Genomic DNA, 25,444 nt, shown 5'->3' on the forward strand with positions numbered 1-25,444 from the left:
CTGTATATATTCTATTTCTCATTCCCTCCAGATGCACTGGGTAAACAATTTCTTCACTGTTATTCCCACAGTTTTGATTTATAAGCTGATATTCAACTATCTAATAAACAGCATCTGTATCTTATGCAGAGTTTAGTTTTCAAATTTTTTATGGTGTTCATATATTCAATGAATATCTTAAACATCTATTACCATCATGGTGCTGTGGTCCTGAAGGGTGCCCCAGGATATATATTTCCTGTTTTTAATGAATTAACAAACTGCAACTTCCATCAAGACGCCAAGTTGGAAGACTTATATAGTGGCTCAAGCTGAACCTTAGAAGTCATTCTGGATTCCTCTGTCTCTTCCAACTGTGAGTGGCTACATACAATCAATCAGCAAGTCTGACACTTTTATAAGCTAAGTAGTGCTCAAATATGTACCTTCTTTAAGATCATTTGTTCCCCCATAACTTGGCCCCTGCATATATTACAAGTTTTATATCACATACCTATTACTTTATTATACTTTAAGTTCTGGGGTACATGTTCAGAACGTGCAGTTTTGTTACATAGGTATACACATGCCATGGTGGTTTGCTGCACCCATCAACCCGTCACCTATATAAGGTATTTCTCCTAATGCTATCCCTCCCCTAACTCCCCATCCCCCAACAGGCCCTGGTCAGGCCCCAGTGTGTGATACTCCCCTCCCTGTGTCCATGTGTTCTCATTGTTCAGCTCCCACTTATATGAATGAGAACATGTGGTGCCTGGTTTTCTTTTCTTTTGTTAGTTTGCTTAGAATGATGGTTTCTAGCTTCATGCATGTCCCTGCAAAGGATATGAACTCACCCTCTTCTTATGGCTGCATAGTATTCCATGGTGTATATGTGCCACATTTTCTTTATCCAGTCTATCATTGGTGGACATTTGGTTTGATTCCTTTATGTTATGTTCAAGTCATGAGGAACATATGCTTCAACAAACACCATGATTTTCTATACACTCATGGCTTTGCTCATAGTACCAGCTCTACTATTCCTTTTCTAGTTATTATCTGATTATCTCCACCTATCAAGTGATATGTCCCTTCTAAAATCCATCTCAACACAATACACAAACACCAATCATAATACTTCATATTTGTACAGACTACCTGTTTGTGGCTGTCTCCATTATTAGACTTTATTGCAGGAATATCTGAATAGCAAGGATAGTGTCAGAATCATCTTAGAATTCTTAGAAATGTAGTAGTAATGTATTAGAAACAACTTTAATATGATTTCAATATTCAACTGCCCTAGCACTACTACTTATATAATTCCATTGAATAGCCAGAAAGCAAAATTGTCCACAGCAACAATGGTCACCGAAAGATAGCAAAATTTCACCCAGTAATGAGATTGCTGGATCAAATGGCAGTTCTACTTTTAGTTCTCTATGGAATCTCCACACTGTTTTCCATAGCAGCTGTACTAGTCTGCATTCCAACCAGCAGTGTAGAAGTGTTCCCTTTCACTGCATCCACACCAACATCATCTATGATTTTTTGATAATGGCTATTTTTGTGGGAGTAAGGTGGTATTTCATTGTGTATTGCATGTTTATAGCAGCATAATTTGCAGTTGCAAAAATGTGGAACCAGCCCAAATGCTCATCATTCAATGAGTGGATAAAGAAACTATGGTATGTGTGTATGCATGTGTATGTGTATATATACACATATACATATATACACACACACACCACACATATGGTATATATGTATGCATGTATAACATATATATACACCATGTATATACCATATATGTATGACACAATACTACTCATTCATAAAAAACAATGAATTAATGGCATTTGCAACAACCTGGATGGGATTGGAGACTATTATTCTAAGTGAGGTAACTCAGGAATGAAAAACTAAACATTGTACGTTCTCACTCATGAGTGGGAGCTAAGCTATGAGGATGTAAAAGCATAAGAATGATACAGTGGACTTTCGGGACTCGGGGGGAAAAGAATGGGAAGTGAGTGAGGAATAAAAGACTGCAAATTGGGTTCAGTGTATACTGCTCAGGTGATGGGTGCAACAAAATCTCACAAATCACCACTAAAGAACTCAGTCAAGTAACCAAATACCACCTGTTCCCCAAAAACCTATGGAAATAATAAAAATGAATATGCTTAATGAAGAATTAAAAAGAAACAATAACTGATGCTAAAAGGACCTGTGAGCAAAGAAGTTGGTACACATGAATAATTTCAAACATCTGTAGAAAACACAAAAATAGTGAGTAACATGGGGGTCAAAATCATAACAAACTGAAATACTTGACAACTTCCAAGGTGGCAAAGAGTAAGGCACTGATAAGAGTTCACCATTCCAGGATTCTTTTATTATTTGATAGAGACATAATTAGAATTATACTTTGTTAAAATATTCAAGGCGGATCACAAAGGATATAAGAAGAATGCTTATCTTCTGGACCAGAAAGAGAAATGCAAAATAAGAGAAAATGCTACTATTTTAAAGGAAGCTAGAACAGCAACAAAATGAAGAATAGACATAGAGAGGGGATTTTTAGACTTCCTCTTAGATGCTAAGAAACTCCCAGATGTATCAGTGGAAAGTAAGTTCAGCAGTTAGAAGGTATGGGTTTTTAGATTGGGAAAATTCTATACATAAGAATTTAATTTGGCCCTAACTTTCTGAAAAGCACTGAGTCAATGTTTATCAATAATCTCAAGTTGATTCAACCTTTTTAGCTAAGTAACACTTCTAGACATTTATCCTGAAGTCACCAGAAATTCTATTAAAGAAATACACACAACCACACATTACATGGACACTCAACACAAACGTATGCACAAAATATGATAGTCATTAAAATTACATCTTAATATTCAATGTCATGAGAATGCTTAATGCTAATGTTATAGTGCCTTGAAAAAATAAGTTTCTTAAACCCTTTGCCCAATAAGGTTAGCTTTCCTTTTCTCCATAAAAAGATGAAAATACATTATAAAAATGTTAACAGAAGTTATTTCTTGATGTCAGATCATTGGCAATCAACTTTTTTCCCCATAATAAACTTGTGACATTATGATCATGAAAATCTACCATATTTGTCAGAGAAACATTGTTATTTTATAAGGTAGAACTCAAAAAGTACACCTGAAACATATTTCATAGGTTGTAGAGTTTGGTCAAGGATAGCACTGTCAAGGTTATTTACATTTTTTGCACATTTCTTATACATGCACATTTCTTTACAATTTTACATGCATGTGCACATGTGTGTGCAAATGCATTTGAATTTTATAAGAATCTTGAGGTAGTTAATATTATCAGCATCCCCTGTTGACTCATAAGGAGACTGAACATTTGAGAGATTTGCAGTATCTTGGTTTGTAGGACTTTGCCTGGTGCTTTTTAGATTGTGTTCACTGTGACAGTTTCTCGAAATATGTACAGAATGCTGATATATGTCCTAAATATGCAGATTTATTTCTATAAAGATACTGAACAGCAATCGTGATGGTCCAGTTTGGCGAGTATGTAGATATGCACGCGAGCACCTCAGTCTCAGTTCACACATTCCCACTGCTATAGGAGCACCAAGGGCAAACAGTGTCCAGATGTGAGTCCTTAATGAGCTATAACCACAGCCGTAAATATCTCTCAAAGATGAGGAACATTCTCATGATGTTGACACTGCAATTTTTTGACAATTTCCCAACCCTCTTAAGAAACATTCCCCAATCTCACACAAAAAGTGGGAGTTTTCATTTTCTTGTTCAACTTCTAAAGAGAAATTGGGGAAGATAAAACTGGACACTGGGGAGACCACAACTTCATGCTGTGTGGGACCTCCCAGCTACCTGCAGTAGCCACCATGTCTTGGGTCCTGCTGCCTATACTCTGGCTCATTGTTCAAACTCAAGGTAAGTACCATTACACCAGCATTTTACATAAAAGTCAAATTATTTGATGAATGTTTAAAGTGCTTTTTTTTTTTAAAAAAAAAAAGGCATCTGTTTTTATGGTCAAAAGATCACTACTATTTGCATTTTGGTATATTTTCTACCTCTCTGCAAAAGCAAACTATATATACATATGTGTGTGTATCTTTTTGAGTGAAGATATTTTAAACCACTATATGAAACATGCATTCTAAAATTTGTCCTATTTCCTCCAATTGTTATATATTTTAACAAATAAATTTTATGTCTGCACAGTATTTTCCAAAATAGAGGAACAAAAAGCTACATGTCGTTCCATTCATTATGTCTTTTCTCTAGTAAATAAAGTTTTATTAACATCTTCATGAATCACGGCTGTTTAAAAATCTGCACTTTGGGATATTTCCTTGAGAAAAATTCTTAAAAGCAGAATGACAGGGTCAGAATTACTAGTTCTGGAAAGGAAATCCCTTTTGTCTTTGAGATTGATTATTGATAGATGAACCAATTTGATGACACTCTATACACACCCTAAAAATAATTTTCAAGTCACTGGTTATTGTACTAGTGATCACATAATAAGCATGTTAAAAGTCAAGCTGTAAACTTGCACATTTCCATGTTAAACATATTTGTGCTAAACCCTGTATTGAAACAGGTAAAGTACATAGTTGAGGAGTTATCCAAACTCCCCACAAAATTCTCACTTGCCTAAAGGTTGCTGAGCAAAAGCTCCACACATATGGCTGGCTCTAGCTTTCATATTCTTTTATATTTCCTCATTGTCCATCACCAATACTATACCCCAAAAAAGGATAAGAGTATTATACTAATAATTATGTGATATATATACATAGCTTACTGAAGTCTTTGCAATTATTCAATCCATATAAATATAAAAGGACAGCCTTACAGTCAACAGTTTGTGATTTGCATAATGATTTGGGAAGGATGTCTCTGGAATTGTATTTCTTATTTAATAACCCTACTAGATCTATTTTCTTTTCTAAAACACACCATCCCAATGACAACACAGAACTAACTTCCTGGCCAAAAATCAAATCCATGTATTTAAGACAACTTCCTAATCATACCTTTGCTAGGATGAATAACAGGGAAGAGTTTAAAATAGAATGAGGGCTAAATCATATATAATTCCATTATTAAACCAAAATCAGATATATTATAATTGCATTATTAAACAAAAGAAAATATTAATTGACCAACTGAACAACTATGCCTGTGCTGTCTGATGAGAATTGTATCTAAAGTCACACAACATATAATGAAATAGAATTTGATTGAAATGAAAAAAATCATCTACACATCTTTTTCCCCCATTCCTCAGAGGCCTCAAAACAGTCATTGATACATTTCTAGAAAAGTGAAACTTCTTTTTATTACTATTGTATTGTTCTCTCAAAATTCTGCTGAAAAAGTCACTGAAATACTTCTGAATTTGATGAGAGTCTACGATATCCATAGTGCCCAAGCAGCCCTACATTTTTAAATGTTCCTCCCTATTACTTTACATAACCCAATAGTTAACAATAAAAGCTATTATTTTAGAAGATATTCATTAGGTTGCAGTTAATTAGATAATTTTATACCTCGTAATGTTATGTTTACTCACACACAATCTTATCTAGTAAATTATTCTTCTTTCAAGCTCACAACTTTCTGGAACTTCCATAAAATCTTACCATCATTGTGAATAGTACATGAAACAATCATGTTCCAACAAACTTGTACTCATTGAACTGCTAAGCAAAATGAACTTCAGCATTACATTTGTTTTGCTTTATGTATATAAAAAACATGCCAGAAGTTTCTGGGGAAAATGGGAGGGATTGTAAGAAGGTTTTACTTTGTGTTCCACCATATTCACCAGTCTACTGCTTCTTGTCCCTATATGATCAGCCTTACCTTCTGCTCCTCTCTCTGACCTATCTGTGCTGGCTTAACACCTCTATTTGTTTTCTAGATCGTATCCCTTCTCATACAAGGACATTGACCTAACATTTTCCCTCCTTCCTACTGTATCTATTCCATATTCCCTATGGAATCATTCCTGTCAGCATATAAATTCTCCCAACTTAAAATGAATATCCTTTTTCTTTCTCTTCTGCCAATTAACGTCCTAAATTTTCTCTCTCCTGCCAAGTGTGTCCCACAGACCCTGGCTGATGGATGAAATGAGTACTCAGACACAGGTATGCAGTGTAAGAGCAGCTAGCTAGAGCTGCCTGGCCCTAGTGGCCAGAGAGCAGCTGTTACGTTTTGCCAGGCCAATTGATTCTGGTTGGCTTGTTGTTCGCACAGCTCATCATATTCTGTCTGCCAGAGGGGGTATTGCCTGGTCTCTAAAGTTGTTTTAGCTAGCACTGACCGGTCCCATGGGGTCATATGGAAGTCTGCTACGGCCTCAATGAATCCTTTCATAAATGGGCTAGCAGCTCTGTTCTCTAATGCTTTTTCTTATTTCTTTAGAAGTGTTGAAAGCAGTGGGTTCATGTACCTGTTTGCCTTGTTGATCTTGCATCACAGGACAGGTCAAGAGTTCCCCTTCTAATTCCACTTGCCTAAGACAGGGTCCCATAACGGTAGTGTATCCCTTGTATTTTTTCCATTTTATTGGGGGAGGGGGCTCAGAGAAAATATTTGTTTCACTCTGTGGTACCTTTACCCAGTAATGGTGGGGCTGAGGGAGGAGGAGGCGGCGGTAAGGTAGATAATGGTTCTTCCTTCCTTCCCTTTTAAGGCTCTTCTGTGTAGAGTGGGGACAAAGCAGCCCTGACTAAGGCCCATAATGTTAAAGATGTTACTGGGACCTGTTGCCCTTGTGCATGATGTTAAGATTTCTCCCCCACTTGTTCCCAGAGCTCTAGGTTTGGCATGCCTTCTTCTGGGAACCATGGGTTATAGAAAGCAACAGTTTGCATTAGGTCCTTTAATTGTGCCTCTGAGACACAGGCTCCACTAGCTTTAAGCAGCTGTTTCAATACTTTTGTATACTGTTGCTGTTGAGCTGATAACTTTGTCCCATGATGAAACCCTAGCTTGAAAATCCCCTCAAACTTTGAAATCCCCACCAATCACCAATTACTTACTTTGCAGTCACTTCACTTTCATTCTCGAGGGTTTCATCGCCATCCATTGCAGCATTCCTCACGTGGGGCACCACCTGCCGGGTCTGTCCCGCAGATGCTGGCAGATGGATGAAATGAGTATTCAGACACAGGTATGTACTGTAAGAACAGCGAGGTGACCGCCCGGCTCTGGTGGCCAGAGAGCAGCCCTGAGAAGCTGGAGCTGCTTGCTTTTATTCAGTGCAAGCTCAATGCCGAAAACCTGGAGCAAAAACAACCTGTAGGTAATTAACATTTATTGTTCCCCTTTCAGGGAACGTCAGGTGCGTGGATGATCAAAGGTCAGTTCCAGGTCAACATAAGTAGAAGAACCTGTTTAAGAGAAAGCCCCCTATACTCCCTTGTACCTGCTCCTTGCCCTCTGCCTCAGGGTTATAGAACAGCTGCCTTCAGTTATTCTTTCCCGGGGCTCTGCAGAATCTTCTGAACTTTCAGAAGGTTTGCGTCCTTTCCCTATAGTTTTTCCCACCACTCTGACCAATCACTCACATTTCCTTTTGCATAACAAATCTTCAAAGGTGCTGTGTATACACTTTTTCTCTAGTTAGTCTCACCCTATTCTCTTCTATCCTACTTCTACAGAGTTTTCATCTCCAGCACTCCATCAAGACTGCTCTTACGGCTTCAAGGATGTTTAATCCAGTGGTCATTTTGGGGGCATCGTATTCTCATGTTTTTCAACTCTTTCTTTCTCTGCCTTCCTCTCTCTTTCCTTTTCCATGGCCTGAAACACACCATTTCATTTGGTGAACTCCTACCTCACACTGGCCTCCTTTACTGGTTCCTCCTCTTCTCCTCAATTTCCTAATGTTGGAATAGCCCAGGGCTCAGTGCTTGATACTCTTTTCTTTTGTAGCAGTGTTCAGTCATTTGGTGATTTATCTAATCTTTAGCTTTAAGTACCATCCACAAGAGGACAACTCCCAACTTTTTGCTTCCACACTAAAATGTACACTTTATTTCTAACAAACCCACTTAGATGCTGTTCATGGTGGGCAGGTCTATGCAAACCGCCCCAAAGCCCAAGGAAGTTGAGAGGCCAAAGAAAGAGGCTAAAAGATCCAGTTTTTTAGAAAACAAGTCTTAATAAGGGCTTACAAAGATAACTCATGTCTGTGTCCTGAGTGGTGACGAGACAACACAGACAGTGGATCCCTATTCCATTACTCTCCAGATCCAGGGCCTTTATACTGTAGGGGAGGGGTGGTTCAGAAGGCATGTACGGGACAATTGAGGTATGATAGCATCACAGCTGTTTGACCTACAGGCAACATTTATGATAAGTACCTGCTCTTACACAACGAACAATGGATACACTGGAAATCTTAGAGGGCTCCCAGAACAGGGATTAATCAGAAGCCAGCTTGCCAGATTAGCATCCAAGATGGAGTTGCTTTGGCCTCTACAGATGCCTAGTAGATATCTCAAAACAACATACCCAGATCCTTTCCCACATATCTATTCTTCCTTCACCTTTCCCCAAGTCTGTCAATGGCAATTATGTTTGCTCAAGGCAAAAATATCGAGTCATCCTTGATTCCTCTCTTTCATGTTCTATATCCAATTCTTCACCAATTCTATTGATTTCACTTTCAAAATATATCTAGTATCTGACCACACCTCACTGCTTCCGCTGATACCACTTTCATCTAAGTCACCACCACCTCTCTCTTAGATTATTGCAGTATCCTCCTAAATGATCTCTCTGATTCTACACTTGCCTCTTTGCAGGATATTCTCGACAGATCAGACAGGGCAATCTTATTAAACAAAAGTCAGATTATGTTACTTCTCTGCTCTGAACTCTCCAGTGGCCCCCATTTCACACAGAGTAAAAGCCAAATTTTGTAAGAGTCAATCAGGTCTTGCACAATCTATTCATTTCCATAACCAACCTACTTGCATTCTATTATTCACTCTTCTCATTCCATTCCAGCTAGATCCCTGTGGTTTCTTAAATGCACTCTCTGTCCAGGATCTCACATTAAAACCTTATTACTAGCTCTTTCCTCTATCCGGAACTCTTTGTTCCCAAAGAATGATATTGTTCAGTCTCACATCTTCCTGAAATCTTGGCTTAAAAGTGATCATCTCGATGTGACTATCATTACTTCCCTATTTAAAATTGCAACACTCACCTCTAATCCGGCATTCACAATCTCCTTTACTCTGATATATTTCATCACCATAGCATTTATCATCTTCCAACCTGTAAATAATTTAATTATTCATAATGTATACTTCATATGTATAAATATATGTAATATAACATCATTTCCCAATAGAATGAATTTTATAAGGGCATGGGTCACTATCTATTCTATTATTTCATTTAACCTGACTGCCTCAAACTGTGCTTGGCCTAAAGTCAGCATTCAATACATATTTGTCAAATGAATACTTGAGTTTTAATATAAAAGAAATATCAGAGAAGATAAGTTGCTTACTGTCTAGAAAAGAATGTAATACTTTTACATTATTTTTCTTCTATGTAAAAAAATCAAATGTAGTGATCTGACACATCATAGTTAAGAGTATAATATTGACCCAATGTCTCCGTTTTTAAAATATGTTTTTAAGAGGTTGAAATTTCACTCAACCTTGTTTTACTATCATTTTGATATTCATTAAAAATACACTGTTGGGATGGGCACAATGGCTCATGCCTGTAATCCCAGCACTTTAGGAGGCCAAGGCAGTGGATCACGAGGTCAGGAGTTCAAGACCAGCCTAACCAACATGGTGAAACTCCGTTTCTACTAAAAATACAAAAATTAGCCGGGTGTGGTGGTACGCAGCTGTAATCCCAGCTACTCAGGAGGTTGAGGCAGGAGAATTGCTTGAACCCAGGAGGCAGAGGTTGCAGTGAGCTGAGATCGGGCCACTGCATTCCAGCCTGGGTGACAGAGCGAGACTCTGTCTCAAAACAAACAAACAAAACAAAACAACAACACTGTTTGATTTGGGTGGTTTTTGTTGTTGTTGTTGTTGTTTTGATTTTTTACTTTATATATCTTGCAAAGGTTTTTGTCTAAATCACATTGTAATCTACTCTTATAAAGTTTCCCCAAAGACAAATAAGGTAGGTAGAACAAGAAGTGAGGAAGGAAAACAGAGATTTTGAGGGCTCTTCCAAAATTGCATGATTAGTGCTAGCGTTGGGACTAGACATTGTTAAAATTCATTCTCATTCCAAGCGCATGGCTTTTTCCACTAATGGACTCATATTCTCTTTTAATAAAAGATCATTTACTCATACATTTGTAGATTTCCTGTTTTAGTGTGTGATGAATCCTGCTCGGGAGAGTATTGCAGCAGAACTTTGGGAGCTGACTAGGAGGGAATTCTTGCTTTGTGATTTCCTTTCATTTTCTGTATCAGCCAGGTATAAAATATCCTGTTTTCCCTAAGATCACTCTGTCATACTGAGTGGAAAACTGTCTCTAAGCACAGATACGTATGTATGAAAATGTGAGCATTTAGAAATAAGACTGACCTTATAAGAATGATTGAATAATTAAAAGAAAAAATAGAAAAAGTATGCTGCCATCTTCCTAATAGGGTGCTAAATAATTTTATATATTTTATCTTATTCAAGTTTTACACTAACCTATACCTTAGATAATAAACTGGTACAAAGCTGAAGTGACTTCTATGAGATTATTTAGCTAGGGCATAAGACCACATCTTTTGGCTCCAAGATAATTTCTATTATTTATAAACAATGAAAATCTGTCTATGTAATGTAATTTCAAGTACATCAAGAAGAACATTGTGTCCATAAACAATATTTCTCCTTCCTCTCTAAGGCTTTAAAACTCTTCAAAGAGAGGCAAACAAAATCTTTATTTCTTTGAAATCTAAAGTCTTGAGGGAAAATGCTGAGAGAAAAAACATCATGGCTTATTGTCACACTGAGGAATAAAATTACTGCTAGTAGAGTCTTTCCTAAAAGTAAAGTATTATATACAAAGGAAAAATTTTATTTTTAGAGTGTATAGTCGGGAGTTGTGCTTCAGAGGGAAAAGGGTATAAAAAAGAAAAAAAAAAGTCTTGGAGGGCATTGAGAGAAAATTTCACGATTTTTAAGAAGACTCTAAAGCAAGAAGGAAATAGATTACTACAGGCAGAATTCTAGGCTCACACAATCCCTGTTCTTAATCCATAACCTGTCCTTTCTGGGTATGGTGGTCCAGCATTTGCATGCACTGAGAGATCATCTGAAGAACTGTTTTGTAATCTTCATGTCTTTTCAGAATGCGGGGAGGGAGAGCAAAAAAAAAAAAAAAAAAAAAAAAAAAAAAAAAAATCCTTGTCATCAAAGCTGAAGTAGGAGAATCAATTTGTTATTCCTAATGTTTGCTCTCTACATAGGAATGTAGTCTTCACTGCCCTTTTAGCAACCCAACAAATGAAAACAAAACACAAGACGACTAAAACCGAAACCTTTAAATCTTTTATGTGAATATTATTTCTCTTTCTGTAGCAATAGCCATAAAGCAAACACCTGAATTAACGCTCCATGAAATAGTTCGTCCTATAAAACTTCACATTTTACACAAAAGAGAGATCGAGAGCAACCAGACAGAAAAGCATGGCAAAGAGGTAAGCAAGGTGAATGACTGTGGTAGATGTTACAATCATCCAAAGAGGCAATAAAAAGCCTTTTCACTAACAGCAGTGATGTTACAGTTACCATCTAATAGTTTCATATTGAAGCCCATGTATACAGCTCCCCTGTGTTCAGGAGACAGCTCACAATTTCTCAGAATGCCGCTATGGTTAAGCAGCAGAGTCAACAACGTCACTTGATAAGAAAGGATAAAGCTGCTTAGACATTTCTCTCAGTTTGAGAGTGAGGAGAGAAGCCCAGGAAGGTCAGCCATCTTTAACTGAGATGTTGTTCCTGGCCAGCCTCACCACCACCCCTTTTCTCCAGTGAATTGTCTTTTTCCTCAGCCGTTTTGTCAATAGTGAAGAATTAAATTTTGTATCAGTAGTTAACACAATATTTCTACTATTGATTAAAGATATCAATTATTTGACTATTACATTGTTGCAAGTATTTCCCTCATTTTGTAATTGTTACCTAATTCTTAGTGGGTTGTGAGTTTTTGTTGTTGTTGTTGTTGTTTTTAAGCGTATTTAGTTTGGTTTTAAAGTAAGAAAAATACACACCTTGTTTTGATTCCCTGGCTGGGGGATCCTGACACAGTATACTGTACATTAGGACAAATGAGAAGTCCCTATCTCATGTATTACAGCTAGTTTAATCTATAAGTGTTATTATCACATAATTCTACTTTTTGAAAGTCCATTTTAGTGCATAATGTGTTTTGTCTTACATATTTTGAAAACACCAGACAACTGATTTTATCCTATATGCATTTGTAATTGTTCTTCTAATATATACTACATATATCATTACAATTATTTTAGTTATGTTCAGAAATATAAATTGTTTGGTGTAATTAAATGTTTTCAGGAAAGGTATGAACCCGAAGTTCAATATCAGATGATCTTAAATGGAGAAGAAATCATTCTCTCCCTACAAAAATCCAAGTAAGTTGTACCTTCCAAAAGTCTAATCACTGGATTAGGTTATGAAATTGGGGAGCAATCTTTTTCAGGCTCCATTTAGTGTGGTTTGACATAGAACACATGAGGCATTTTGAGCTTTACATGATATTAGTTTGTGCTAAAAAGGCAGATTTCCTAGGAAATTATATACAAAGTGTAAAACAAAAGGAATGGCATATGTAAATAACTTTCTTCCTTGACCTTCCGGGAACTTACTGAACATCTTTTTCTACTCATATAAACTCAAGACTTTGATGATGCTTTCTATTCTTTTATGAGAATGTATATCCAAGGCTGATTCAAGATGCATGACCTAGAGATAGATTCCAGGGGATAGGGTTCCTCCTAGTTTTATAACAGTTAGTAAACTTCTCCCTGAATGCAGTGGGCCTATAAGCATATTTGTGACTCAGCACCCTTCAAAGGTTCTGTAGAGGTTGTGTCCTTGGTGCAGGAAATCTCAAAATGACTGGTTTGAAGACAGGGAATCTACAGATGAGAAGGAGATGAGGGGACTTCCTCCCTCAGATTTAATAGGAAGAACTAACTCTCTGATTTGCTTCAGTAGCAGAGCTCCAATATTGGAAGAGGATTAGTAGGTCAGAACCTTAGCTATTTCTCATTGTAGACACTATCACTTTTTTAGTGCTGAAGTTCAGGAAGTTCTGCCTTTCTTACCACCCAGAGTGGTTCATGCAGCTCTCTGCTCTCTACAGGCATCTCCTGGGGCCAGACTATACTGAAACACTGTACTCACCCAGAGGAGAGGAAATCACCACGAAGCCTGAGAACATGGTAGGGTCCGAATCCTTTGTGAGACTCTTTTGAGTTTTAGATGTTATTAGTTTGTGCTAATGTTAACTAAGATCCCCAAAGGACTCAATTATTTTATAAAATTCATAGGTCCAAGAACAACTTCAAAAAATAATCAAAGGACTTGAAAGCAAGGTGCTCATCTGTGACCAATGAGACAACAGTTTGGAAAATCACATTCAGCTTTTAAAACATAGGAGCAGCAGAAGGCTTCCAAGTGTCACATTTTTGGAAGCAACCAAAAGTCCACTTGTCCCTGGACCATTTTATCCATAGGTTAGAAAAATTCTTCTCTATGGGTACTTAAAACCTCATGTCACTATTTACTATTTTCTGGAGATATATGCATTTATCCTGAGGTCAGCAATGAAATATCAATTATTTAATTAATATTTTTATATCTGATTAAATCATTATCCTGTAGATAATGCCAGGGCCAAATGTCAGACATTAAGAATCATGGCATATAGTATCAGAAAGAGAATACAACAAATCTCAGTCAAGAGATGTTCACGTTCCCAAGCTAGGAGAGTTTCTCAGAGCCATCCTACAAGGTACCCTCAACGTGTATTTCTCTATTAAAAAAAAAAAATAGACTTCTACCACAAAACGGTTCTTTGTTCCCCATGCTCATCAAAACTTATTTCATGAACGTCTGAATTTTTGCTAACACTATCTTCAGCGGACAGTGTCTGATAAATTAATTCATGCTTAATTGTTAATAGCTGATGATACATTAATGAGGAATATTCTCAAGTCTTCTATGAAAAAATGTTTATGTTGACAAGATCTCTTCCAAACAGGGAGAAAAGACCACAGATGGAATTTCAGACCCTGAGGCAGGTCAATTTATTTCGCACCGGAGTTTTTTCGTTACCTTTTTTGGATCACTCCACATAAGTGGCCCCTTAACTTTGCAGATGCGGGCCAGCAATCATGTCTGAATCTCTAGCTGTAGACAAGTAATTTTGAATCTTTGAGGCTGATAATGGGATTCCACTAATAGATCAATTAAAACAGTGATTAAATAAGTTAGTCTGAGGAGCTCAGGAGTGACAGTGTGAAGTATTGAGAATTCCCCAGTCTAGGAAAATAGACGTCTCATTTTACTTATTTGTAATGCACAGTGCCTTTGGGACTCAGGACAGGGAAGCCAAATTCTTGAGCACTGACCCCCAAACCTGAGGACCCACCGGGAGTACTGTAAATCCCTAGAGTATTGGCCACTTCTCAGAGAAAACAACCCCCTTCACTACGAGCCCACCTAAGTTTAACTTCCCTGGACTCTTCCTTAGTGTAAATTAATGTCAGAAAAACAGCTCAGCCACCAAATATACAGAGCTTCCAGTGAAGCAATTCTGAAAACCTCGGAGGTTCTTGCTGTTTGTGTTTCTGAGAATTGCTCTGGCCACAGTCACTACTTGAAGAATTTTTACATATTCAAGACAGTAGCTTTCCTCACAACTGTGATACATGTATTCTCATAGTTCATACATTTTACACACACACACACACACACACACACACACACACACACACATTTCTGAAGCATAATTTCTTTTTTCCACTCCAGGAACACTGTTACTATAAAGGAAACATCCTAAATGAAAAGAATTCTGTTGCCAGCATTAGTACTTGTCACGGGTTGAGGTAAGAACTACTATCAAAATCATTCAAGATCAAGATGCTTTTTGTTACACAGAATTAAGGGCTACTAGATATTGTCTTCTTACTATTTTGGTAAATTTTTCATTGCTGAAATGCGGAATATATGTGGTTAAAGTGAAGAACAAAGTATTACCCTGACAGTCATTTCATAATCTGCTGCTCTAGGAGAAGTCAGGCCTAGAATGGTAAAACAAGAATGCTACACTGTGGACCTTGATGATATCTGGATCCACTTCCATGTTTGTCCACCCTACTCTCTGAAACAGTTACTTCTTGTTTTCTAAAACATTCTTCCCTGCAATTGTCACAATTGAACTTAATTGTAGAAGCATATGTGTTTCTGTTTACATAGATAATTCTTGCCAATGAGAGAAAGTTTGGAAAGTAAGAAAAAGCACAAATAAGAAAATAACAGGCCAAGCGTGGTGGCTCACACCTGTAATCCCAGCACTTTGGGAGGCCGAGGTGGGTGGATCATGAGGTCAGGAGATCGAGACCATCCTGGCTAACACGGTGAAACCGCGTTTCTACTAAAAATACAAAAAAAAATTAGCCGGGTGTGGTGGCGGGCACCTGTAGTCCCAGCTACTCAGGAGGCTGAGGCAGAAGAATAACATGAACCTGGGAGGTGGAGCTTGCAGTGAGCCAAGATAGCTCCACTGCACTCTAGCCTAGGCGACAGAGCGAGACTCCATCTCAAAACAAAAAAAAAAGAAAAAGAAAATAACAACTACCACAAAAGTTGACCTCTAAGTGATCAGTGTTATTAACATTTTGTCATGTTGGCACCCTTATATACACATATAGACAAATGTATCTTTCACAGCATTGAAATAAAAATATAGAACACATTGTTCTTCCAACATGGCTCATAACACACATGACAAGTTTTTCACATATCATAACATACCTTCAGGAATATAATTTTGAACAGTTATGTTGGATTGTAATATTTTATTATATGGATTCACCTTCTATTTATGAACAAATTATCATACTATTATGATTATAGAAACAGGGATTCTTTAAGCTACTTCTAATCCCAGCATGTTACTCTGGTTGGCCTGTTGATCATTCATGTTCCCCTCTGGCGTTCTTGCTATCTAAACATTCCCTTACTCCATTTTCCATTATAGTCCTAGGATCTGCCATGAAATATTTGTTAAATGAATCAATAAACTATGGAAAAATATTTACCATGGTGCAAATTCCAAATTCTTTGGGGTTGCTTCATCTTTATAATTCTTGTTCAGAATTATCTTGGTAAGTAAGCTAGGCTTCATTTTATATCGACAAATAGTGATTCTAACTTACGTTACCAAAAGTTAGCTGAAAGGTCTAAGAATGACAAGACTGTGTGAAATTGGGATGGAGGGGCAGACATCAATCCATTCTTGGATGCAAATATGACTCTGTGTGTCAGGAATCCTGAAATACAAGTCTCTATATCTCCCAGAGGATACTTCACACATCATCATCAAAGATACCTGATAAAACCTCTGAAAAGCACAGACGAGAAAGAACATGCCATCTTTACATCTAACCAGGAGGAACAAGACCCAGCTAACTACACATGTGGTGTGAGGAGCACTGGCGGGAAACAAGGCCCAATTCGAATCTCTAGATCACTCAAAAGCCCAGAGGTGAATACAATTCCATTACCTCATCATTTACTTCAATTGTCTCAGCAAAGATAGGCGATATACGACTATTCTTAGAAATGAGTAACATGTGTCGTCTATAATTTATTTACTTATTTTTCTATTTATCTTCTATTTTAGGGGAAAAAATTCTCCTTTTAAGCTTTAGAATCTTTTAGGATAAAGACAGTGACTAACAATGTTCTTTTATTCTTTGTAAAGCAAGAAGACTTTCTTCGGGCACAGAAATACATTGATCTCTATTTGGTGCTGGATAATGCCTTTGTGAGTATGAAACACACAGGCCTCTTGGCCAGTTCAGTCACCTTTTAAGTTTACTTATCAAGCAAAAGCAAGCAATAAACTATTTTAGCTAATAATGGGGCATTTGTCCACCTGGGTGTCTTGGCTGTTTACTTGCCTTGCCAGCAATAGTTATTATCTCCTCATCCCCTTTAATATCCATCTGCCACGAACATATTTAGATATTGGCGATATACTTAACACCAGATAGCTACAGGAAATCAACCAAAAAAAATTAAAAAGAATGCATTATTAAAATATTACAATACTTCATATCTTAATATAAAATTAAATATATTTAATATAAATATTATGTCAATATAAAATCAACACAAAACTCTATATAACTTAGAAATTATATTGATAGATACAGAGGAAAATACTAGAATCTACATTTCTATCTAGCAAATGTTGCTTTGTAATCAAATTTTAATCACATGATTCTGTTTAAAAACCTTAAAATTGTTAATTTGATTTATTCAACTTAAAATCATAAAATTATAAGAACATTAAAATTTTACATGAATGTCTCACTTTTATCAAAAAACTCTTAACATTTGAAATAGAATTTGCCAGAACACAGTCTTACATTATTTAATTATGGAATGCACGGATGTTCATTGTAGTGAAATGCATAATTTTTCTTAAAATGTGAAATCCTGTATGCCATCAGCTTTCTCAGTGTAATTTGCCATTTCACTATACTTTGTGTTTTGTATTTTACAGTATAAGAACTATAATGAGAATCTAACTCTGATAAGAAGCTTTGTGTTTGATGTGATGAACCTACTCAATGTGGTAAGACATTAGTCATGTAAACCTCGTGTTTCTGCATAGAAGCCTGGAACTTCCCTATGATTTCACCAACAAGAAGTTAAAAAGGTCACAAATGCCTTAAGTTAAACAGTTCAGGGAAATTTTAGCAGAACAAGGATCAACATCAAGGTGAAATTATATGCATTGCAACAAAGACAATTTTTAAAATTTTTACTTTCAAAATGGAAATTCATTACTTACAGTCTGTCACTTTATCCATCACTTGGGGTCAACAAAAGTTCTCAAACACAAAAGGAATCATGAACATTTGTATGAAGATAAATGTTCTTTCTACAGATTTATAACACCATAGATGTTCAAGTGGCCTTGGTAGGTATGGAAATCTGGTCTGACGGTGATAAGATAAAGGTGGTGCCCAGCGGAAGTACCACGTTTAACAACTTCCTGAGATGGCACAGTTCCAACCTGAGGGAAAAGATCCACGACCATGCTCAGCTCCTCAGGTGAGCACATGCTGGCCAGGTGAATGTAGGCAGAATGGATCGCTATCCCCAAGGTTCCTTAGCAAGGGTTTCAGCTCCGTAATAGTTCCCTGATCAACCGTCAGAGTGCTTGACATTGTACCACTAGCAATTCACCTCTGAGATTATTGGATCAATAATCAGATGATAGAATGAGCTCTTGGATATAAGATAACCATCTATGGTCATTATAACACGAAGGAATAGAAGTTTTTTTGGGCCTAGTCCATATAAAAAGGCTAGGGCAGTGAGGCAATTCATTAACATAATTAACAAAAGCTAATTGTTACAAAGGCTCAGATTGTGACAGTAGTATCTGTAACTTTCATACAGCGGGATTAGCTTCAACAATCGACGCGTGGGACTGGCAGCTTCAAATTCCTTGTGTTCCCCATCTTCGATTGCTGTTATTGAGGTGTGTAAATTTATCGTAAGCCTCCCTGTGGTTCTGCATCCTCTATGAAGTCCAGCATAACACCTTATATAGAATGAGCAAAATGAACATTTGCTGAATCAATGAATCAAGGTAGAAATGAAACTACTGGTAGGTCATTGCACTGAAGACCCCTTGGATTATGAAACAGAACATCTCCTTACATCAGCCTTGCTAGAGCATGCCATGTCATTCTTTAGTTCATGTTAGAAAACCAGAGTAGGAATATTGGAACAGAAAGGAGATCCAATACCCTCTGTGACCCGGGTTAACACTATTCATCCCCAGTATCTGTGGCCAGAGAGGCCAGACAAGGAAGAAAGGTGCATGCAGATGTCATGTGTCCAAGCACTCCAGTGTCATAGATATCATAGCAATAGGTTTTGGAGACCTCTGATATGGTGCCTATGAGTACTTCCTATGAAGAATGTAATTAATTTAACCATGATTTACTGGTAACTTAGTATCCATTAGTTCAACAAATATTTACTGAATAAAATATATTGTATCCATAGGACCCAATCACTTCCAATGCTCTTTCAACATTTTGCAATACACGGGAGCAAATGGTTCACTAGTTTTCATCTCTTAAGCCATTTTTAAAGACTGCACATTGGCAACAATTGAATAAAAACAGAATAAATAAATGTGTCTACTTTTTTTTTTTCCAGGCTAAAAAAAAGAATAGTGTGGCTCTTGTAGCAGTGATGTCACATGAGCTGGGCCATGTCCTTGGTATGCCTGATGTTCCATTCGACACCAAGTGTCCCTCCGGCAGTTGTGTGATGAATCAGTATCTGAGGTGAGACCTCGTCATCCTAGAAGAAGAGAGATGTTTTCCAAATCTTAAAGAATTCGGAAGCAGTCTACAGATGTTGGATGGGCATATATTTTCCCAAGGGTTGTGTATCCCATTAATTCAACCTCCGGTCTCTTGAGGCACAAATTTTAAAAACTACCAGGGCTCATTCTTTAAGATTTATAAATATGCCAAGATAGAGCTTGCAAGTATGGTGACCTTATAATTTTAACTTAAAATGAGTCTAACTTAAAATGAACCCATAGTTTCTAAAAATATTCATCTCATTATGATGATGACAGGATCGTCTTATACTCCTATCATCAATCAACCAATCATCTATTTTTGCCGATTTATGAATTACCTGTGAATGCCAGGCACTTTGCAAAGACTTTGGGATAGAAAAATAAATCAAACATACTTTGTTCTTGAAATGCTCACAAAGAAGAAAAGAAATATTTCCATACAGCCCAGAAGCCTGCAACTACTTCCTTTCACTGATTCATTATTATTATCTCTTGCCCCTCATTTCTCAATGCAAAATGAGTGGATTATTACAAATGGTGATAGCTGTCACTGCTGTCCTTTAGAACAATACTAAATGGCCACATGGCAATGGAAATCCTTTCAGCTCTATGACTTAGGCTCTAGGAAAAAAATTTCCAAATACCACAGTATGCATGTTCTATCACCTACCACATTTAATACAGTACAGTCCTAAATGGTTGCCAAATTTGGAATTTCCATTGAGGTCGATAATACAGTTAGATAAGCCAGAGTCTCGTGTTTCTTTATCTTCATTCTGTGTTTCATGCAGAAGGCACCACACTGTATATCATATTATTTGAGTTTTCTTCTGATTACAGTTCAAAATTCCCAAAGGATTTCAGTACGTCTTGCCGCGCACATTTTGAAAGATACCTTTTATCTCAGAAACCAAAGTGCCTGCTGCAAGCACCTATTCCTACAAATATAATGACAACACCAGTGTGTGGGAACCACCTTCTGGAAGTGGGAGAAGATTGTGATTGTGGTTCTCCTAAGGTATTATTTATTAGATTTTGACTGGGGCGGAAGAATTATGCAGTTTTCTTTTTGTTTTCCAATATTCTTTCGGAAATTCTTTCTAAAGACAAACTGCGCATCATAGTAAAAAGTAGATTTGCACTTGTGTTTTTGCTACTGAATTTAGTAACCTTTGAAAGGCATCTCAAAAACCAGGACATGATTTTGATGTAATTATATGAAGTTAAATGTAAAGAAGTTAATTGTTAACTATAACATGTCACTTATGATCTTTCCAAAACGTGTATTAGTCAGAAATCCCTAAATGACATAATGTCATAGTTGATCATCTGTTGAACAGGAACAATTAGAGATCTAGAAGTAAGTTCTCCTCAGAGGGAGAGTTGGTCTTTTCTCATCAAGCCAACGTGTAAACCAGGTTGTAAACAAAACAGAGAAGAAAGAGGAAAAGAAAAAATAATCACAAAAATCTGTAGAAAATGGGCTATTAACATAGAACATCCAGAATAAGCACTATGATTCTGTTAATTTCTATAAATCAGACTCTTTCAAGGCATTTGTATACTCTAAACAACGCTGACCACTTGCAATCCCATTGGCTTCTAAAAGATATTTCTGTTGTCATAACAAGTTTCTTTTACTTTTAAGACAAAGACTAAGAATTCTTATTTGAAGATATTGCACATATCAGATAATCTGAAAATTACTTTCATATACACCATCTCTTCTGTTACTCACAAATATACAAAATATTGCCATTGTCCCAATTTAGAGACAAAGTGAGGCTCAGAAAAGTTAACTAGTTTCAAAGATACACAGCTAATCATTGGTGAAGCAGGATGCAGCCCAAGAAGTATCCATTACTTAAGATGGCTCTGTGACAATGAGCATGGTGTCTAAACTCTCTATGCTTCAGTTTATGTATTCAGAAATTTTAGGTGGTTAGATCACATCAGAAGTCTATGCAGCATAACTTAGTCATTTGTGAAGAATATTGTAAACTTTCTGTTAATTATAAAGAAGCACGGAATTTTACAAAAGATTTGATATTTTATAATAAATTAGAGTTATGTTTATCTCATTCTTACTTGCTTAAATTCCTCTATGGTTTCTTGGGTGGAAGACAATTGAAGATACTCAAAACCCTAGGTACTTCTGGTTTCAGCAAGTAAATGGTATGTATTTACAGAAAGGAAAGGGGGAAAGAAGAAGGAAGAGGCCAAGAGAGGACCATTGTATACAGAATATGTAACATCTAAAATTCTTGAATTATGTCAGTCAACTCCTGTATTATTTTCATATCTTGTTGATATTTTTCTTCTGTAATTGAATAAAACTAGAGAGTTTGGGTTTAGGAACAACTGAATTTCTAAATAACTGTTTTCTTATCCAAAAAGTAGTATATATACTTTATACAGTATTGTTTATTGATTAATCCAATTTCTCATAGATCTGATATGCCAGTTTATTATTCCTAGGTATATAATTAGGAGTTTTTTTCTATTTTAAAAATAAGCTTTCTGTCTACATATTTCTCCCAGGCATGACACTATTTTAAAGATTGTAACTTGATAATGCATTTTAATGTCAAATCTTTTCATTATTTTGTCATTACTGTTGTTATTGCAAACTTGTCCTCAAATACCATTGAGATTTGATGGAAATGCATTAAATTTATATTTAACTTTGAAGGGCACTGATATTTTTACAACATTAAGCATTGTCTTAAATGACAAGTTGCCTTTAAATTTTCTGAGGAAATTTATATATATAAAGTTCTTCATGGAGTTCCTGCACTTTTGAAAGGCCTTTTAAATTATTTTCATATTTTTCTTTCTGCTGTATGTCATTCTTTTTTTTAGTTTGGACATACACATCATACATCTAGACAAAATTTATTTTTGAAAAATTCTTGAATAATTCTATTTCTCACCTTCTAAGGAGTAGTCTTCATTGCTGATGATATTTTGTTTTCTATTTTTCAATGTCCTTGGTCATTGTCACTGGAATTCGCCTATCAGAGTAATTTAGCTTAAAAAGTAAACTTTCATTGCCATCTTGTACCAGAATTCTATCACCTAGTCTATGGGAAGAAAGTGTTGAACCACCTTTTTCCATTGTGTGTGTGCTTTGAAGGAATGTACCAACCTCTGCTGCGAAGCCCTAAAGTGTAAACTGAAGCCTGGAACTGATTGTGGAGGAGACGCTCCAAACCATACCACGTAAGACCTTTTGCTTTCTTTGTTCCAAAACGTTTTCTCACTTTTATTTCACATTTGAGAAAAATATGCCACTGGGTTCTATAATACACTAAAACACAATGTATTTTATATTTTTCAAATGACTCAATTTTGGAGAGGAAAACTAGCAACCATTATGAACATGACGAAGGATTGTGGACAAACACTCATGAAAAGTAGCTACTTTGACCCTTGTGAGATTAGGGCTGCTGGAATCTATGCCAAAACCTGTTTAAATTCCTGTTAGAGAACGATGAGTTTAATACCAACCAAAATGAGAAAAGAAAAGTGTATTTAAAAACAGCCTCAGTTAATGAGCTCGTTTTATTCTTGGTTAGAAGTTGGTAGTTTTAATTTGCAAGGCTGTCAGAAAATCAATAGCATTTAAGAACATGCTATAAAATTTGACAATTTTACTCCATTTAAAGTGTTTCAATGAGTCATAACCTAGGTAGTAGATCTGTGTCTTATACAATTCTATATGAGTTGGGCTACGGAACCCAATTACTTGGAAAATGGTACTTGTTTCAATGAAAAATAACCTCTAAATATAAAAATGGCAACAAGAAAAATCAAAAATAGGAGAAAGACTCAGGATATATTTTCTTTACTCCCCTTTCCCGAATCTTTTCTGGAATAGAAACTGCAGAAAGAGTATAAAGAAAATAATTGACTCAAGCACCATCAATTATCATTTCATTGGGAATGGATCGGCAAGGTCAAAGATAAGGACCAACGCTTGGTTATTTACCAAGCACCATTTAATGCAGCCTGCGTGGATCATGGAATGATTCCACTCTGCAGGAAATTCTGGAAATTGTGCCCAGGCCAGAAACATAGCATCGCAAAAGAAAAAGAATCATCCAGCAATTTAGGGACTTGGAACCCTAGGTGAACATGCCCCTTACTGTGCAAGATACGCAATTTATACCATGGAAAGAAAATTGGAGGTGTTCTCAGGAAACTAAAATTCTAGTCTTTTCTGCCCCAAACTAGCTGTGGGACTTTAAATGCAGTTAAACTAGATTTTTTTTTCACTCATAAAATACAGCGAATAATATTGTCTCTTAAATAATATGAATTCTTATTCACATAATTTACATTCTGTACATTTTCATTATTGTTATTACATAATATTTTATAACTTGTAGTAACCCTGGCTTCCAAACTTTATTTTTCCTTTAATCAGACAGTGAATCCAAAAGTCTGCTTCACTGAGATGCTGCCTTGCCAGGACAAGAACCAACAACTCTAACTGTCCCAGGAATCTGGTGAATTTTCACCTGTGTACTTAGACATAATGGTCTTTCACTTGTTATTCTACTTTCTATATTGTTATCAGTCCAAGAAACAGGTAAACAGATGTACTTAGAGACGTTGGCTGTTTGTTTAGGCCTAATCTTTCATTTTTTTTTTTTTTTTTTTTAAAGATCATGAATTTGTGACTTAGTTCTGCCCTTTGGAGAACAAAAGAAAGTAGCCTTCCATCAAAGCACCTTAAAATGCACCGCTGAATTATTCAGAGTTAACACTCTAGAATTGTTAAATTACAAGTACTATGCTTTAACGCTTCTTTCATCTTACTAGTATGGCCTATAAAAAAACAATACCACGTGATGGGGGAAGGCTTTGGCAATAGAAAGAAGAATAGAATTCAGGTTTTATGTTATTCCTCTATGTTCACTTTGCCTTGCTCTTGAATGTGCAGTATTTTTCTATCTCATGCCAAGAATGATTAAATGTAAATATTTTTCATTTTATCATTTATATCCTATACACATCTCCTTCATCATTATATATGAAGTTTATTCTGAGAAGTCTACATTGCTTACATTTTAATTGAGCCAGCAAAGAAGGCTTAATGATTTAATGAACCATAATGTCAATAAAAACGCAATTTTTGAGGCTTTTCTGTGTGGTCATTTATGAAACTGAGTATTTTCAAGCTTCTTTGTAGGTTTGTGTTTGGTGTTGAAGCCTCTCACATCAATGGAAAATCGTCGCTCTGGTAATTTAATAATATTGTCACAAATAGCCAAGCAATGCTATATGGATATGAGAAAAGGAGGTCGTGTCATCTTTTCATGCCCAAAATGGCATGATGTGAGGCCAGTCACCAGGAAGACTAGGCTTCTTCCTGAGGTTTCCTTCTCTAAATAATTTTTAACAATTAATGAAAGTTACCTAAATTTCCATAGATGTCTATGCTGGGAGACTAGAAACTCAGACATATTTTTAAAGATTGGGCTTTGAAACCAAGGGCCTCCTGGGATGCACTGCATGCTGGTGTTGGCCGTCTCCCCATTTATGGCCTCGCTGTCATTGATGGGCTGGCACTGCCAGTGTTTCCTGTGAAGCTGTGTGCCAGGTGTGGGTGTCAGCCCAGCTGCGGCCCCAGGATATGCCTTGCCAGGATCTCCACTGCCCACTGGTCTGATACAAATTCCAGCCAGTTCTTCCAAGGAAAAAGGGCTTCTTAGGGCATCCTTTCCACCCCACCCCCAACCCCTGACCTTGTGCTCAGGTAGAGGCTTCCTATAGTAAAACT

General features: G+C 36.6%; 1 protein-coding gene and 1 long non-coding RNA gene across 6 annotated transcripts in view; one reads left to right on the forward strand and one right to left on the reverse strand.

Annotated features, from left to right (window-relative positions):
* The window catches only part of LOC144330756 (uncharacterized), a 241,611-nt gene extending 230,035 nt beyond the window's left edge, over window positions 1-11,576 (reverse strand). For 2 of the 3 annotated variants that reach the window (XR_013397205.1, XR_013397206.1), the window contains exon 1: window positions 7,058-7,342. This is a non-coding gene — a long non-coding RNA (uncharacterized LOC144330756). Of the gene's footprint in view, window positions 1-7,057; window positions 7,343-7,443 lie in introns of those variants that run through there. The other variant, XR_013397207.1, reaches the window with a different exon arrangement.
* On the forward strand, window positions 3,621-24,803 carry ADAMDEC1 (ADAM like decysin 1). 3 transcript variants are annotated; one of them, XR_013397204.1, is made up of 15 exons: window positions 3,758-3,929; window positions 11,583-11,701; window positions 12,582-12,658; window positions 13,393-13,471; window positions 15,063-15,139; window positions 16,614-16,800; window positions 17,020-17,082; window positions 17,827-17,898; window positions 18,214-18,380; window positions 18,732-18,813; window positions 19,503-19,633; window positions 20,497-20,674; window positions 22,793-22,878; window positions 24,086-24,250; window positions 24,327-24,803. XR_013397204.1 is itself a non-coding variant. In XM_001106842.5 (14 exons), the coding sequence occupies exons 1-14, from the start codon at window positions 3,842-3,844 to the stop codon at window positions 24,090-24,092; spliced, it is 1,413 nt and encodes a 470-aa protein (XP_001106842.3). In that variant the 5' UTR covers window positions 3,621-3,841; the 3' UTR covers window positions 24,093-24,803. The 3 variants fall into 3 exon arrangements, 2 of the variants coding, with proteins under 2 accessions (XP_001106842.3, XP_077799397.1); XM_001106842.5 differs by having other exon boundaries at window positions 3,621-3,929; window positions 24,086-24,803; XM_077943271.1 differs by lacking the exon at window positions 11,583-11,701 and having other exon boundaries at window positions 3,842-3,929; window positions 24,086-24,803.
* The last annotated feature ends 641 nt before the right edge of the window (window positions 24,804-25,444 follow it).

This window comes from Macaca mulatta, chromosome 8 (assembly GCF_049350105.2).
Source record: "Macaca mulatta isolate MMU2019108-1 chromosome 8, T2T-MMU8v2.0, whole genome shotgun sequence".
NCBI lineage: Eukaryota > Metazoa > Chordata > Mammalia > Primates > Cercopithecidae > Macaca > Macaca mulatta.

Bases quoted from the DNA above. Each gene is read 5' to 3' on its own strand.
- ADAMDEC1 (XM_001106842.5), top strand. From the start codon at position 3,842: ATGCTGTGTGGGACCTCCCAGCTACCTGCAGTAGCCACCATGTCTTGG. The intron at 12,659-13,392 runs GTAAGTTGTACC...TGCTCTCTACAG, and splicing joins CTCTCCCTACAAAAATCCAA to GCATCTCCTGGGGCCAGACT. The intron at 19,634-20,496 runs GTGAGACCTCGT...TTCTGATTACAG, and splicing joins GTGATGAATCAGTATCTGAG to TTCAAAATTCCCAAAGGATT.